The sequence below is a fragment of the Solanum dulcamara genome, chromosome 6, assembly GCF_947179165.1.
Source record: "Solanum dulcamara chromosome 6, daSolDulc1.2, whole genome shotgun sequence".
Taxonomy (NCBI): Eukaryota; Viridiplantae; Streptophyta; class Magnoliopsida; order Solanales; family Solanaceae; genus Solanum; species Solanum dulcamara.
In genome coordinates, this window is record NC_077242.1 from 1382856 (window position 1) to 1399357 (window position 16502).

General features: G+C 35.2%; 2 protein-coding genes across 2 annotated transcripts; both read left to right on the plus strand.

Annotated features, from left to right (window-relative positions):
- The first annotated feature begins 1343 nt into the window (after window positions 1–1343).
- LOC129893212 (probable serine/threonine-protein kinase PBL23) lies at window positions 1344–4894 on the plus strand. Its single transcript, XM_055968707.1, has 5 exons — window positions 1344–1799; window positions 3184–3365; window positions 3474–3663; window positions 3840–4231; window positions 4388–4894. Exons 1-5 carry the CDS (start codon window positions 1637–1639, stop codon window positions 4706–4708), a joined length of 1248 nt encoding a protein of 415 aa, XP_055824682.1. The 5' UTR covers window positions 1344–1636; the 3' UTR covers window positions 4709–4894.
- A 1339-nt stretch (window positions 4895–6233) lies between these two features.
- Window positions 6234–15959, plus strand: LOC129891267 (DNA polymerase I B, chloroplastic/mitochondrial-like). The gene is made up of 12 exons (XM_055966564.1): window positions 6234–6736; window positions 8218–9176; window positions 9322–9509; window positions 9679–10370; window positions 11895–12351; window positions 13252–13347; window positions 13650–13742; window positions 13822–14016; window positions 14208–14300; window positions 14427–14639; window positions 14787–14876; window positions 15453–15959. Exons 1-12 carry the CDS (start codon window positions 6615–6617, stop codon window positions 15612–15614), a joined length of 3360 nt encoding a protein of 1119 aa, XP_055822539.1. The 5' UTR covers window positions 6234–6614; the 3' UTR covers window positions 15615–15959.
- The last annotated feature ends 543 nt before the right edge of the window (window positions 15960–16502 follow it).

A 16502-nucleotide genomic window follows, 5' to 3' on the forward strand; every position in this document is an offset into this window, starting at 1 on the left:
TTGTTGCCATCATTTCTTGAAAAAAAATTAAAAATCCCAGTTTTGAGATTTTTTGTTTTTTGTTTTTGGATGATGTTTGGTGGATTTTGTGTGAAATTGTAAAGGTATTTATAGGGAGATTTTGGAGTCATAAAGATCATTTATACTATATTTATGACTGTTCATAAAGAGTTGCATGTTAGATGAAAATTTTGGCTTGACATAAAAAAAACATTTTCAATTTACTCTTAAGTTATAAATATAAATAAAGAGATCATTCTTTATAGGTTGGATCTTTGTTATTTGGATAACATCACATACATATTTGTTTTTCTTTTCTAATTTTGAGAATATAATATCGAATTAAATGAATGGTCAAGGATTGAAATTAACTAGACATAACATAAGTAATTAATTCATTAACCAATTTAAAGTAACCCCTTCCTAAAGAAGCAATAAATACTAATACTAATAACGTCTTTCAAATATAGTAGTATATCATTAAATGTTAACAGTAACAAAACAAAAAAATAAACTGATAGAACATTAATGTCACTATTTCTTGATATTTTTTACTCATAATAATTTCTGCATATAAACACCACAAATTCTAAAATCTTTCATAATAATTTTTACTCATAATAATTTCGCATCAGTTAATGATGTTCCTAATTGTGTTGATTTCAACCCCATTTACTTGGTCCTCAATGTTGTAAAGCTGCTTTAGATATTGATTGTGGATGTTGGCCAAAAAGGTCTAAGACAAATCCTAAACAAAAATATAATAATACACACGGGATGACAAGCGGTGCGATTACAGGAAAAATCCTCTAAAACTTACAGAGGCTTCACCTTATCTTGCATGCATATCATAGCATAATTTGATGTTTTAAACTCGTCCGCTTAACAGAAAAATCATTAATTTTATATTATTATGCATAAAGAAACTTTTTGTTTATTATTTCCACGAAAATGTATCATTGACATAAGCTCTATAAATACGCTATGTCAACATATATAGATTAGTTGATGTCTCGGTCAATCGTCACTCGACAGCATAGTCCTTGATTAACTTGATTGATCTGACATTTCAATTAAATTATAAGTGTAAAGCTTGGAATTTTCTAAAGAAAACTCGTTCTTTCTCAACCACTCAAGGTCAACAAAATATAGTTTTTCCTTTTATACCGGAATTTTTGGCTTTAATATATATATATATATATATATATATATATATATATATATATATATATATATATATATATATTTATTATTATTTTTTTTTTTTTATATTACTTTTTTTAAAAAAGGAAGAAACATATTTTATATTTTATTTCATTTCATGACAAAAATATGTAAAGGCGCAATGCATTTCTTGTTTTTTCACCTGAGAAAGAGGACTTAACATATAAATAGTCTCTTTCTCTTAGGTTTTTTTTTCTCCGGTGAACCGTCGCCGCACGGTTCACCTTTGACGGGAAAATTAGGGGCTAATATTTTGGGATTCAAAAATGTTCTAATTTTCCTATTGCAAAAAAAATTGATGATAAAGTTTATGAGTGTGTGTTGGTATTATTTGAATTCGTTTCGAAAAAAATAAAAATTTCAAATTAGGTCGAAAATTTTATTGATGATTTTGAAAAATTGTGCCTAAGATATGGTATTAGGTAGATTAGCGAAAAGAGGATGGATGAATTGGTTTCCATGTTGTATGCCGGTGGATGATAAGAATCATATTGCCTCTTATGAAGATAGCATCATTCATCAATACAAAAACGCCAATTCTCCAACACAATTTGCCAACATTTCTCTTAAAACTGGTAATTATGATACGTGTTTTCCTCTCATCTTTTTTAGTCTAAGTGTGTTGTTGTGGTAGATTCTGCAATTTTTCTTGCAAGTATTTTCTGGCGAAATTAGAGGACTTTCTGTGTTTTCTGTATTTTATGTATTATGTTATGGGAAATGTCTGAATTTACTTTGGAAATATGGTAATTTTGCTCTCCATTATAAGTCATTTGCGCATTGGCGTTAACAAATTAGTCGGCATTGACTTTAAATGAGCTCCAATCTTGTGGGATTACACTGGGTATGTTGTTGTTGTTTGACTTTAACGAGCTCCAATCTTGTGAGATTACACTGAGTATGTTGTTGTTGTTGTTTGACTTTTACGAGCTCCAATCTTGTGTGATTACACCGAGTATGTTGTTGTTTGACTTTAACGAGCTCCAATCTTGTGGGATTACACTGAGTATGTTGTTGTTGTTGTTGTTGTTTGATTTTAACGAGCTCCAATCTTGTGGGATTACACTGAGTATGTTTGTTGTTGTTTTACTTTAACGAGCTCCAATGTGGAGTGGGTAGATTGTACTTGTCATAATACTTTGAGAAAAGTGTCCGAGTTTACCTTTTTCTATATGAAGTGTCGTAATTTTACTCTCTGTTATACATCATTCATGCTCTTGTTGTTAACAAATTATTGTCCCTCGACTTTAATGAGCTCCAATGTGGAGTGGGTATATTCTACATGTCAAAATACTTCGAGAAAATGTCCACATTTACCTTCTTCTATGTGAACTACCGTAAATTTACTCTCCTTTACATGTCATTCATGCTCTTGTTTTAACAAGCTATTGGTCCTTGACGCTAATAAGTTCCAATGTGGAGTAGGTAGATAAATTCTACGTTTTAAAATACTTCGAGAAAAATGTCAAAATGTACCTTCTTCTACACAAATATATCGTAATTTTTCTCGCAGTTATATGTCAATCATGCCCTTGCCGTTAACAAATTATTTGGCCTTGACTTTAACGAGTTACAATGTGGTAGATCCCGTTTCCACGTGTCAAAATACTTCGAGAAAAAGGTCCAAATTTACTCCTCTTCCTTTGACTATGATATGAAATTACCCTATGTTGGAGGCAAATACGAGATGTAACTATTTGCTAACAACATGCGTATGAATGATTAGAAAGTATAACAAGGGTAAATTTAGATATATCATAGAGTATAGGAGTACTTTTACACTTTTCCCTTATATTATCGGTATGATGGTCCCTCTTTCACTTTCGTTTCCCCACAATTTGTTGTTCATTGTGTTTTTGGTTGAAACCTTGCGAATGACTAATGAACACCGTACACTAATATTGCTTTCGAACAAGTCATTGAGTGATTGTTTGTTTTCTGTTTGTGCAAAATATTCAGATAGCAGCAGAAGGAGATACATAGCTACAGAAATAGAAAAGTTTGGGAAAGGGAACATTTCAGCTCAAGCCTTCACATTCCGTGAGTTGTGTGTTGCAACTCAAAACTTCGACTGTGAATGTTTTCTTGGTTCAGGTGGTTTTGGGAAAGTGTACAAAGGCCACATTAAAAGCAAGAATATGGTACTGTCCCCGTATTTCTTTGGTTCGAAAATTGATTAGCTTTCTTCAACGCTAAAAGAAAAACCAAGGGAAAATGATTTAACTATTGTTCTTTTCATGTTGCTTTAGGATGTTGCTGTGAAGCAACTTGACAGGAATGGTTTCCAAGGAACTAAAGAGTTCCTTGTGGAGGTCCTGCTGTTGAGTCTTCTCCGTCACTCTAACCTTGTCAATTTGGTAGGATACTGTTCAGACGGTGATCAGAGAATATTAGTTTACGAGTTCATGCCAAATGATTCTTTAGAAGGCCACCTTCTTGGTATGCATTCATATCCGACCATCTCCAACTTCCGTTAATTGAAGAACTCAAAATATGCATATCCATTTATCCATCCAATAACTTGATCAATGAGTGTCATTGACAATAATATAACGTTGATGACATGATCTTGAGTTTGATATTTGCCTTTGTTGAAATTTCCCTTTGTATGGCAGAACTTGGTCCTGATCAAAAGCCTCTTGATTGGTATACGAGGATGAAAATTGCAGCTGGAGCAGCAAGAGGACTTGCATACTTGCATGAAACGGCTAATCCTCCAGTGATTTATCGGGACTTTAAATCATCCAACATACTTTTAGATGAGAATTTTGATCCCAAGCTTTCTGATTTTGGACTTGCCAAGCTAGGTCCAACAGGTGACAGGACTCATGTGTCCACCAGGGTCATGGGAACCTATGGTTATTGTGCACCTGACTATGCTTGCACAGGTAAATTGACCGTTAAGTCCGATGTATATAGCTTCGGGGTAGTCTTATTAGAAATAATCACAGGAAGAAGAGTCATCGACAGCTCCAGACCTAGCGAAGAAAAGAACCTCATCAAGTGGGTAAGTTTATAACGTTTTACTCCATCGTTTCAGTTTATATGACACGTTTTCCTTTCTAGACTGTTAGTGCCAAAAGTGTTATCTTTGTTAAACTCCGTGCCTAGTCACTATTTAAGCAATTAGGAACCTATCTTTATTTGACAAATTGATGGGCAGGCACGACCACTGATCACCGACAAGAAGAAGTTGCACTTAATGGCAGATCCATTGCTACGGGGGAACTACCCGATGAAGGCATTGTATAAAGCTCTAACAGTTGCAGCAATGTGCCTGCAAGAGGATGCCAGTACGCGACCTTTAATCAGTGAAGTAGTGACTGCTTTAGATTATATATTGAATATCAAGAAACACGAAGATGATCATAAGGAGGAAACTGCAGAAGACACTTACAAATCACCACCTGCATTGCAAACTATTACAAGTCATGTCGATCGTATTGCAAGTAATAAACCTAAATGTGTTAGAGAAAGATACTAAATCCGTTTTCCCTTCATTTTCTGGGTTTTGATGTAGTGTTTGTCAGTATGAATGTCCATAGATTTCTTATATACGGTCATCGAGTTACACTGATAATGTAAAAATTTTGTATACCATCAGTGTATAACTTAAATACTTAGGAAATCGGATCATTTACCACTTATTTGTATTGATCATCAAAGTACATTACGATCTTTTCCAAACCCAAACTTTATTTGTGGGATCACACGAGTGTGTTGTTGTACTTTTGGAAAAAAAATTGTGTTTTTGAATTAGATCTTTGATAAAGTATTTGTAAGAACCCACACTTGGATTATTTTTTACTCGTTATTCCCTTTATATTAAAGTTCAACAAAATCTCTAAAAACTAATAACAATTTACCTCATATGAATAAATCCAAAACTTGATAAAACTAATAAAAACTTTTCAAAAAACTGGCATTTACAAGTGCCAATCTTGTGATATTGCTATGAATTATGTGCGCTAATAAGGGACCATTTGGTTTTTTGTACAAAGCAAAATATTTTTGGCGAAAGTTTCAACTTAAATTATACGTTGTTTAGTTAATTTTGCTTTTGTGTATGTATATACGCATAAGTTATACATAAACGTATATATTATTTTATATGAAACATATTATGAGTATTAATAATACGAAGATTACCAACAACAAAATAATAAAACTACCCTCACAATTTTTAAAATTTCTATTTTAAAATAATTTTATACTTGATAATCTAATCAGATTAGGTGTGCATCGGTTGGTTTGATTCGGTTTTATATATTATCGGTTTGATTTATCAATTTTTTATTTTTAAATACGCTAAATCGATAATCAATCTAATAAGATATTTTTATCGATTTTCGGTTTATCGGTTTTTAGTTCATAACGGTTCGATTTTCGATTTAACCAATAAAAAAATGCTCATAAAATAATTATAAGACTTCTACAATAATTTGGTGCGACAAGACAATGATGTAACTTTATATAATACTCATAAAATAGAAACATTAGTAACTAACATGAACAAAGAACTATACTAATGCAACACAAATAAAAGAAAATAAGACACTGATATTAATATTTAATATTTATGTAGGGGTAAAGTAGTAAATTATTACTGTCTTAATGGGCTATTGATTTACCTAATAATCCAATATTAAAATATCAATATCGAATTAATAACCCGATAATTTTTTTATTATAAAATCATGAAAAACTAGTTAACCCAATAATCCAGTAACAATAACTCAATAGCATTTCTTTTCGATTTATCGATCGATTCGATTTTTTCACATCCCTATCGATAATCCCTTAAAATTTTAATCAAATAGTAAATACATTCTAAAAATTATACAATAATATAAAACTTAAACAAAAAGTAATTAATTTCTGTATGATTAGTTGCTATATTTGTAATCTAATATTTTTACATAGCTCAAAACATAGATAAGTGAGACTTGCTCTAGTGAGTAGTGGACGCGTAAACCCCCATAAAGCATTATTAAAACATCAGACAACAACATAGTCCATGCTAGTGAGCTAAAGGCCTCTTTTTTCTTCCTTTTTTTTCAAGAAGAGAGAAGAAAAGGGTTTTAGAGACTCCTCAGCTACTCTCTCTGTCTCTCTCAGTATACACAGTACTGATTGTCTTTGTTCTGTTCTTCTCTACCACCACACCACTTCCAGACAAACAAGAAATTAAAACCCTTGTAAAACCCTAAAAAAAGTTTCCAACTTTTACAGTTTCACCCCCCCCCCCCGCTCCCAACAAATCCCTTTTACTCTTTTTTTATTATTGTGTGGTTAAAATTTTAAAAAAATAAATATTTGTGAAGTTTATCAACACGGCCGCTCAGTCTTCCCTTTTGAGCTGCACTAGCAATAAGCTAGTTGGCAGAGCTATGGCATTTTTGGGTCTTTCTGTTCAATCTTCCCCTTTCAAAACCACTTCTTATGTTTGGTTTTCTCCTCATTCTTTCTCTTCTCGCACTTTTTGGGCTTCTTCTGGTAAACCCCTTCACAGGTTTGACTCTTTTTTAACTTTATTACTGTTTAAGTTTCATTCTTTATACCTTATGTTATGTGATTACTACTATTGTTTGATAAAGTTTCTTTCTGTACACTTTGAACTTCTTGTTCTTCTGTTTTACTGCTGTTTTGGGAGTTTTTACTACGTGGGTGCTTATCTTTTGTTTTATTTGGTCGCTCCATGCCCCCTTTTGGATTTTAGGGTGAATACTATTTGGGTTTCTTGTTTTGTAATAATTTACTCGTTGTCCTTGTCTTTTGTAAAGTTTAAATGCTTACAGAAATGGGTTTTTGGTGTAGTTGGATTTTTGTGAAGGATTTTGATGATGTACTGGACTTAATATACTCCCTAGACACTTGGAATTAAGTGGAGTGATGCTTTTGTACACCCATAATACCTCCTTGCTGTTGAAGTTGTTAATAAAGTAATTTAGTTACTTAAAAGTACTATAGTGGACAATCTCTGGTTCAATTCCAAGCGGAGGCAAAAACAACGTTAGGTGTTTTCTTTCCATTTGTCCAAGCCTAGTGAACGGAAGTTATCCGGTACCTGTGTTTCTGGGAGGTAGCAGGTACCTCATTGAATTAATTGAGGTGTGCGCAAGCTGGCTTGAACATTATGGTTACAAAAAAAAGTACCATAGTAGATATTTGATAATACAGTTTGGACGAATATGATGGACCACCAATTGTCAGTTTTATTAGGGTCGATTGGTACGAGGGATAAGGGATAATCTCAGAATAAAATGCTGGATTATTTTATCCTATGTTTGGTTAGAAGTATTAGGTAAGTCTGGAACTATTTATCTCACCATTTGTACTACGATGATGAGATAAGTTATGCCATATATATGATGGGATATCTCAATCCGTGGGATAACTTTGTTTATCCGATCCCCAATACCAAACGACCCCTAAGAGAAATGTCAGGTCCCAATGGAGAAAGATTTTAGGGCTGTTTCTTAACTTCTATTGTAGGCGGGGCTCCTTTTTATTCCTGATCTTTGTCTTTTCTTATAAGCTAGAGTGATTAAGATCAAAGTAAAAAATAAAAGAAGGATCCTTTCTGGCGCAATCTTTCTATCATATCCTAAGAAAAGAAAATGTACGCAGGAAAGAGCTAGAACAGCCCCGAAATCCCTTATGATTACCGTGGAGGGTGTCAACTTTGTGTTTATTATGGGAATTTGGAACGTATTGGTGATCATGAAATATCATCTAATCTCTTTTTGAAAAGATTGTCATTCGTGTTCTTCAAGGAGGAGGAATTTATGCTTCTTTATCCACCACTGTAATGCTGATATTATTCCAGTTAGATATCTGTGAAGATGTCTTTGACCATGTATGATCTGATGAATAGGGAGAGAATTGAAAGCATAATGCCAGCTATTTAATGTAGGTTGCCAAGTCCCAGTTTATAACTGATTGATTAAACCTCACATTCTTTTCCGATTCCAAATTGAATATCATTTGCAGGGGGGAAGATTGCAAAACTCGGAGTATAGAAAATGCATCGTCCAGCTTAGCTGTGCTTGGTGATCCCATTAAACAGATATCAAGTCATGAAAGAAAGTTATTCTCTAGTGGATTGCAACAGAAAATTGAGGAAGACAGTATTTACGGATGGAATGCTGAAATTGATGCTATTAAAGCTCTTAAAGCAAAAAGCTCCTATAATAGTTATAAAAAAATTTCAGCGGCTAATTGCAGTGTTATTGCCTCCACAAATCGGAAGGTGAAAGATGAAAAATTTGATGTCCCGATTGAAGTCAATACGAGAATGATGCGTGAACGTATCACCTCTAGCTATTCTGCCACAACCTGTATTTCAGGAGGGAGCTCATCTTCAAAAAGCAAACCACCTTATAACCCTAATAGAGGAGAGAAGAAAGACGTTGGAAACTGGAGAGAGTATAAAAAACATTTGCCACAACTATCTGTAGGTATCAACCATTCAAGAAACAATGAAGTTACATCAATAAATAAGGTTGATGGTACTAATGTATCTCATTTTAAACCCTTGTCAAAAGGTTCCCATCTTAGTGGGCAATTGTCAAGCAAAATTATGGAAGCCAAATTGGAGAAAGCAAATAAACTTTGGGAGGGTAATGCATCTGATCAAATAAGAGACAGTGTGAATGGGACTGATACCAAGGTGGTTACTGTCAAAGCAAAAGGTGTTATCCAGGAGCAAGTTACTAATAAAATGGAAAAGAATGCAATTCAATTCGTGACAACTGATTTTGTGAATGCAACTGAGACTAAGATTGCCACTAATGAAGGAACAGGTTTAGGTCACATTACCCTCCATGAGAGGCTGGGTGCAATGTTTGAAAAAGTTCATATAGTTGACAATTTATCAGCAGCCAAGGAAGTTGTCGGCAAGCTTACAAGTCAGTACAAGCATCTTGTCCATGCGTGTGATACAGAGGCATGTCTATCTTAATTTTGTTTGGTTTTTATGATTTATTGTGAATCTGTGATTTCCATGTACATGGAGAATTCTGTATTTGCAATTAAATTTGTTGTTCAGCCACTTTAGAGCTTATTTACCGTTTTTGATCATTCATACATAGGTAGCGAATATTGATGTTAAGCAGCAAACACCTGTTGATCATGGAGAAGTTATATGCTTCAGTATTTATTCTGGACCAGATGCTGATTTTGGTGATGGGAAATGTTGTATTTGGGTAGATGTTCTTGATGGAGGTGGCAAGGACCTATTAGTCGAATTTGCTCCGTTTTTCCAAGACCCATCCATCAGAAAGGTAGCCCTTTTATGATGTATCTTTATTTGGGCGATCGTTGTTCCTCTAAATGCTTTTTTTCGTGGCTGTCTATTGAAAGTCTTTGTTCATGGCTTGTTTCGCCTAAAGTCATTTCCGGCATGTCATACCATTAACATGCAAATTATAATATGCAGTTGTTTTTCTGTAGGTCTGGCACAATTATAGCTTCGACAACCACGTCATAGAAAATTATGGGTTTAAATTATCTGGCTTTCATGCCGACACGATGCACATGGCACGACTTTGGGATTCTTCTAGGCGAATTTTGGGTGGTTATTCATTAGAGGCACTAACAGGTGATTCCCATGTCATGTGTGATGCTAGACTGGTCCATGCTGAAAGGCTATTCCATGATGAAGGTCTGTTTGGTAAAATACCTATGAAAACAATCTTTGGTCGGAAAAAGCTGAAGAAAGATGGAACTGAGGGTAAAGTAACCATCATTCCTTCTGTTGAAGAGTTGCAAAGGACTGAACGAGAATTGTGGATTTGTTATTCTGCATTAGACTCCATCAGCACATTGATGCTTTATGAGAGCTTGAAGGAAAAACTATCTAAACGGATCTGGACATTCGATGGAGTTCGTAAAGGATCCATGTATGAATTTTATGAGAAATACTGGCGTCCATTTGGTGAGCTTCTAGTTCAAATGGAAACTGAGGGTGTGCTGGTTGACCGTGCCTATCTTGCTGAGATTGAGAAAGTTGCTAAAACTGAGCAACTGGTTGCTGTGAATAGATTTCGTAACTGGGCAGCTAAGTACTGTGCTGATGCAAAGTACATGAATGTTGGAAGTGACACACAGTTGCGTCAGCTGTTTTTTGGTGGCATCCAGAATAGGTATAGAGTTTTTCAAAAGTACTTTCTCTCAGAGCAACTTAATCAAAATGTTTTATGTGTCGAATAACTTGCATTTTACAACACATTTCTCATTCATCTCTTACTGGTTGCCAAATAGCCCCCCCCCCCTGTAATCTTACACCAATGTGGATATTACTGATTTTTGCTGTATGCAAATCATCCATGGTGGAGTAGCTGTCCTTGGAAAATCCTGCAATGCAAGGCCATACAGGGGAATAAAATACGTATAGAAGGTGTAGTCACCACATGAAGAACACGGGCCATAATGCAGTCATGCTTTTGTTGATTTAAAATTATCCCCCCTTATAGTATTGTTTAATAAAGTTAGGTTTAATTGCTTATCTAAGGTACGTGGGAGGTGCAAAATATATACATTGCCAAAACTCAAGCCCTCACAAAAGTGGAGGGAGTTGAGGAATCAAGTATAGGGCCTAAACAACTACACCAAAAAACCAAGAAGTACAAATATCTATATTTCAATCTCCGTGCTGCTTCTATGCAGATTTCACCTGTGCGAGAGGTGATACCATGCTTGTGCATGAGATTGAACTTTTGAGGATCTATGTTCTTGCTGCAGTCCAAAAGTATTGATTTGCAGATGCCATATATACAGCTACATTGAAAGCCAGTTAACCTTCTGGAGTTATGCAGTTGCAGTATTTTACCCCACTATATAAATTTTAACACCCTAGGATGAGGAGAAAGTTAACCTAGAATGCTAGCGCCATTTCAGTCTAGATGATAGGATATGGGAAATGTCACTCTACCTAATCTGTCCTTCATGCTTCTAATCTCAATGATACTCTTTTTTTGTGCTGTGCATCTGAAAGTTGTTGTGTCAAGATGTGTTCTGAGATCAATGATTGTTGCTGAAAATATTTGTCGGTGACATTGAATCTTTTCACGTACACTGCAGCAATGAGAGGAAATACTACCTCTGTCCAGCATCCCATAATTAGAGTCCCTTTTTGAAGGATTTGGCAAATTTTGGTAGTCCCAAAAGCGGGATCTAGGGAGGGTAGAATGTACACAAACATAGGTTAATTCATTGTCTTAAAATAGAATTTATAGTTTTATAAGCTACACAAAAGATACTACAGGTTGCAAAAAAAATTCATTCCAAAAATGCTATACATCTTAATGATTTAGTCAAATTGTTCCGTCCTTTGGCTCTGAAGTGAAAAGGGATTATAAATTTGGGATGAAGGAGTACATCATTTTTCATTACCTGTATGGACCAATAAAATTATGAAACTGTTGTTAGCTTCCAAGTGAGAAGATGGGTATTTTCCAACTCAGACCAGTATGGACAAGTTCCCTGGCTTTTATTGAAGATATCTCCTTAGTGAGTGCTGTATTTTCTCTTTTACAATTTCGCGTTGAGCAATGGCAGCATATAATGCCTTTAGTTTCTTTTTTCCTTCAGATTGTTTCGCGCTTATTCAGTCTATAAATACCTCTCCTTTGATGTTCTTTATCTTCCCAATAATAATTGCTTTACAGAAGGAATATTGATGAGAGTCTACCTAATGAGAAAGAATTCAAAGTTCCGAATGTTGATAAAGTAATTGAAGAAGGAAAGAAGGCTCCCACCAAATTTCGTAAAATCCATCTAAATAGGATTTGTGATCCTATCGACACTGAGATTTTCACTGCCAGTGGCTGGCCTTCTGTTAGTGGAGATGCTTTGAAGGCTCTCGCTGGCAAAGTTTCTGCGGACTTTGATATTTTTGATGAAGTGGATGGCAATGCTGAGGAAGTTCCTGAAACAAGCGTTGATGAAGCTTTAGCTACAAATAACGAAGCTCTCAGTCAAAATCGAGAAGTTTCAGCTTATGGAACAGCCTACCACGCCTTTGGAGGTGGGCAGAAAGGAATTGAGGCCTGTCATGCCATTGCAGCCTTATGTGAAGTTTGCTCCATAGACTCTTTAATATCCAACTTTATCCTCCCCTTGCAGGCAAGTTGCTTTGTGTTTTGTTCTGTGATGTAGTATATAATCTTTCCTCATGAAACAGCCTAAGAAGTTCTGGGCAAGTTTTACTTGGCTGTCGAATTTGTTGTTTTAGTTAATCTGCTACCAAGTATTAGTTTTTTACTTTTACTTTTATTTGGCATGATTATGGCATGTGATGAGTTTACATGGAGAAGCGTGATCAGTGAGGATTCATATAGGTGACCCCAATACTTGTTTGAGACTGAGGCATAGTTGTTGTTTGTTGTTGCACTAAGCTCGTGCTGGGTCCTGGGATATTTAAAGGAGAAAAAAAAACTAATCCTCAACTGATTGTTTAAAATAATTTTTCTACTGATGTAATAGTGTGTGAGAATGATATTTCCTGAAGTTACCTGATGAGACGTTAAGAATAGTTATTGTGTTTCCTCTATCATTTACCTCTTGTCTATGGAAGCTCTTCCCAATATTAGTAAAATTACTTATCAAATATGTATTTCTGAGAAACAATCTTGCCTCGGGTGCACTTTGTTTGAGCGACAAAAACTACCCTGACCTAGTTATTCACGGCTCACTGTTTAATCAGGCCTTAGTATGGATTATTATTGTTGCCTCACCACTGTTTCAAGGAGTCTAGGTGTTCACAATCGGTGAATCATGGTTTTCTATAGGACAGGTTACTCAAGAGCTTTCTTTGGACTCTTGATTGTGATAGGTTAACAAGGGATTGGAGATGGAAGTAGCCAACAAGGTGTTTGGTTGAGGTGGAATGTAGACTAGCCATAACACCATGGAAGATGGTTTTGAGGCAAACTGAGTTATATCTTCCCATGCTGTGATGCTTTTTTCCAAAAATTGATGTCTTGACTAATTTGTTCTCTAAAAGCATTTCTCTTTCTATCTCAGGGTCATGATGTGTCAGGTGAAAATGGACGGATTCATTGCTCCCTGAATATTAATACTGAAACTGGGCGCTTGTCTGCAAGGAGACCAAATTTACAGGTTTATTTCCATCACTGACTTCTTGATTGTCGTGCATTTTGATTCCCAAATATGTGATCAGCTACTGGTTTATCTTGTTCTAGGTGTCGACCACCACAATTTTCTTTTCAAGTTTTGATATAAACCTATAAATTTACTAAAATGTTGTAAATGTTCTCCTTTATCATTAATTGGGCTCATGCTGTTTTGCATGGCTCAAGTAAAGTGAAATCAAGTAAGAACTTCAATGGTCATCTGTCATCACTTATGTTCCAGTACTTTTACTAGAATGTTGTTTCAAAGTTTTTTTTTTTACAATACAGAACCAGCCTGCTCTGGAGAAAGATAGGTATAAAATTCGTCAAGCTTTTGTAGCTGCAGAGGGGAATTCCTTGATTGTGGCCGACTATGGGCAGGTATCTAGCTGCTTACTGGTTATAATAGTTAGCATTTCTTGAATTGCTTGCAAGAAGTTAACAATTTTCTCATAATTAGTTGGAACTAAGGATTCTTGCACATCTTTCCAACTGTAAGAGCATGTTGGGTGCATTCAAAGCTGGTGGAGACTTCCATTCAAGGACTGCTATGAATATGTATCCTCACATCCGTGAAGCCGTTGAAAAAGGGCAGGTACTTCTTGAGTGGCATCCTGAACCAGGTGAAGACAAACCACCAGTTCCTCTGCTAAAGGTAACTGCAAACACTTATTGTGGATGGTAAAACTTTTCAATTAATATGCAGAAAACAGGATAATTGTCGGAGACAGTATTTTACACCTTGTCAGCTACTTCCATGAGGGAAAATTCCACGAACAAGAAATTTAGTGCAAGAAGTTTGATTTATTGTGATTTTAATGCAATATATTACAAATTCCTTTTCAGGATGCTTTTGGCTCTGAAAGAAGGAAGGCAAAGATGCTCAATTTTTCAATTGCGTACGGAAAAACTACAATTGGACTCTCACGCGATTGGAAGGTACTTCAGCATCTTCAAGACAATTTTTTTTTGTGTGAAACTGGATATCTATTTAATTACCTTGATTTTTATACGTACATTATTTTTAGGTCGGTATGAGCTGAATGAATACTATTTCATACTTAGGTATCTGTAAAGGAAGCAAAGGAAACAGTTGAACGTTGGTATAGTGATAGAAAAGAAGTGTCAGAGTGGCAGGAACAACGCAGATTTGAAGCACGCGAGTTCGGACGTGTTCACACACTTCTAGGACGAGCACGCTGGTTTCCGTCAGTAAAAAATGCAACTGGATCCGTAAAAGGTCACATAGAACGAGCTGCTATCAATACTCCAGTGCAGGTCCATCTTAATACACTTCCCGCCTTTTTAAAAATTTTTGTTTTTTGTGTGTGTTGCCATTGTCTCTCCTCTTTTTTTCTTTTTGATAAATTGTCTGCTCATGTGTGTCCCCATGTATGCACTGCTGACTTCTGAAGTTTTTGACAGGGAAGTGCCGCAGATGTTGCTATGTGCGCCATGTTAGAGATATCAAAGAATGCACGACTAAAGGAGCTTGGATGGAAATTGCTTTTGCAGGTTTACCTTCTGTTGTCCTCAACTGGATTCATTTCATTTAGGAAAAGAAAAAACAAATAATAACAGAAAAAACTGTATTCTTCTATCATATTTGTGTTGGTACATCTCTGAATATCTCTCTGTAGGCTTCACCTACAACTTTCAAGCTCACCTCTTAAGTTTGACCTCACGTTAAGTTTGGTCAGATGCCTCAATTACTGCTAATTCTAAATATGTCATGCCCTTTCAATTGCATGAAAAAATAATCTCTCTCCTAGTAAACATTCATGAAAATTTTAGCTATAATCTTTTTGTCTGCAGTTAAGTTTGGTCAGATGCCTCAATTACTGCTAATTCGGGTGATAGGTCTTGGACTTTTGCCATTTGTTGTGCTTAACTACAGACAAAAAGATTATAGCTAAAATTTTCATGAATGTTTACTAGGAGAAAGATTATTTTTTCATGCAATTGAAAGGGCATGACCTATTTAGAATTTTATGTTTGCATAGCTTAGACTTATTTGTTGTATGCGCCTTGCAGTACCAGTTGATTGTGTGCGTCGTTTGACACTGTACTTAATTGTTCGTCTTGGAACAGGTTCATGATGAAGTTATTTTGGAAGGACCAGAAGAGTCTGAAAAAGAAGCCATGGCAATAGTGGTTCACTGCATGTCCAATCCTTTTAATGGGAAAAATATTCTCAGAGTAGACCTATCTGTCGATGCTAAATGTGCCAAAAACTGGTATGCTGCCAAGTAGATGGTGGATTTCATCGACAAAATACGTGGACGCTCCATTCCCTGCATCTGTTTTGTGCTTTGAAATGTATAGAGTTTAATCTAACCCAGTCCAGTGTGTCACAGCAAACAGATGACTCTCGCGACCATCAAACAATAACTGCCTTACTCCCCTCCCCCTTTTTGTGTCATGTAACCTGCTGCTATTACTCTCATTTTTCAACAGGTATAGAATAGCCTAGCCTGTAGAGACCTTAATTTGTGAAAATGTAACATATTTTCTTTTGTGTTTTTGGTTGAGTTGTATGTAGCTTTGGTTTTTAATCTCTCATATGAAAAATCTTAGTAGAAGTGCACCTTACCATTCTGCTGATGTCTTCCCATCCTGTCTGTGTAGGTGTGTATTTACTACTTCAATTATCATATTATTTTGCTATAGTTACTGTTCAAAATATTTTGTTATGCTTTCACTTCCGTTTTTCTTTTTTCTAGACTACTTTGGACTATTTTTTCTTGAGCAGAGGGTTTATCAAAAATAGTCTTTCTACTCGGTTTTTATATTTATCCTCTCAATCCCACTTTGTGGGAATACACCAAATATGTTGTTGTATTCTCTTTTGTACCATTTCCCTCCTTTAGTAAGTTAAATCTATAATGTGACTCTTCGAAAATGTATTGAAGTGTGTTAGAACCACCAAAAGTAATTGCTTTTTAGAGATTTTTGGTTGGTGAACAATTAACATTATAATTATAACGTGGGACTATACTACAGGAATTAAATAACAATGAAATTATTTAGTAAATATAAGGAATTAGTGGAACACCAAACACTAATAAATATTTCAAAATTAATTACTTTTACAAGTGGACATTAGTTTATTAACGTATTATTCATTTGGTGGAGATTTTT

Excerpts from the sequence above, each read along its gene's own strand:
- LOC129893212 (XM_055968707.1), top strand. The coding sequence starts at position 1,637 with ATGGTATTAGGTAGATTAGCGAAAAGAGGATGGATGAATTGGTTTCCA. Across the intron at positions 3,366-3,473 it reads ACATTAAAAGCAAGAATATG|GATGTTGCTGTGAAGCAACT; the intron begins GTACTGTCCCCG and ends ATGTTGCTTTAG. Across the intron at positions 3,664-3,839 it reads TTTAGAAGGCCACCTTCTTG|AACTTGGTCCTGATCAAAAG; the intron begins GTATGCATTCAT and ends TTTGTATGGCAG.
- LOC129891267 (XM_055966564.1), top strand. The coding sequence starts at position 6,615 with ATGGCATTTTTGGGTCTTTCTGTTCAATCTTCCCCTTTCAAAACCACT. Across the intron at positions 9,510-9,678 it reads AAGACCCATCCATCAGAAAG|GTCTGGCACAATTATAGCTT; the intron begins GTAGCCCTTTTA and ends GTTTTTCTGTAG. Across the intron at positions 14,017-14,207 it reads CACCAGTTCCTCTGCTAAAG|GATGCTTTTGGCTCTGAAAG; the intron begins GTAACTGCAAAC and ends ATTCCTTTTCAG.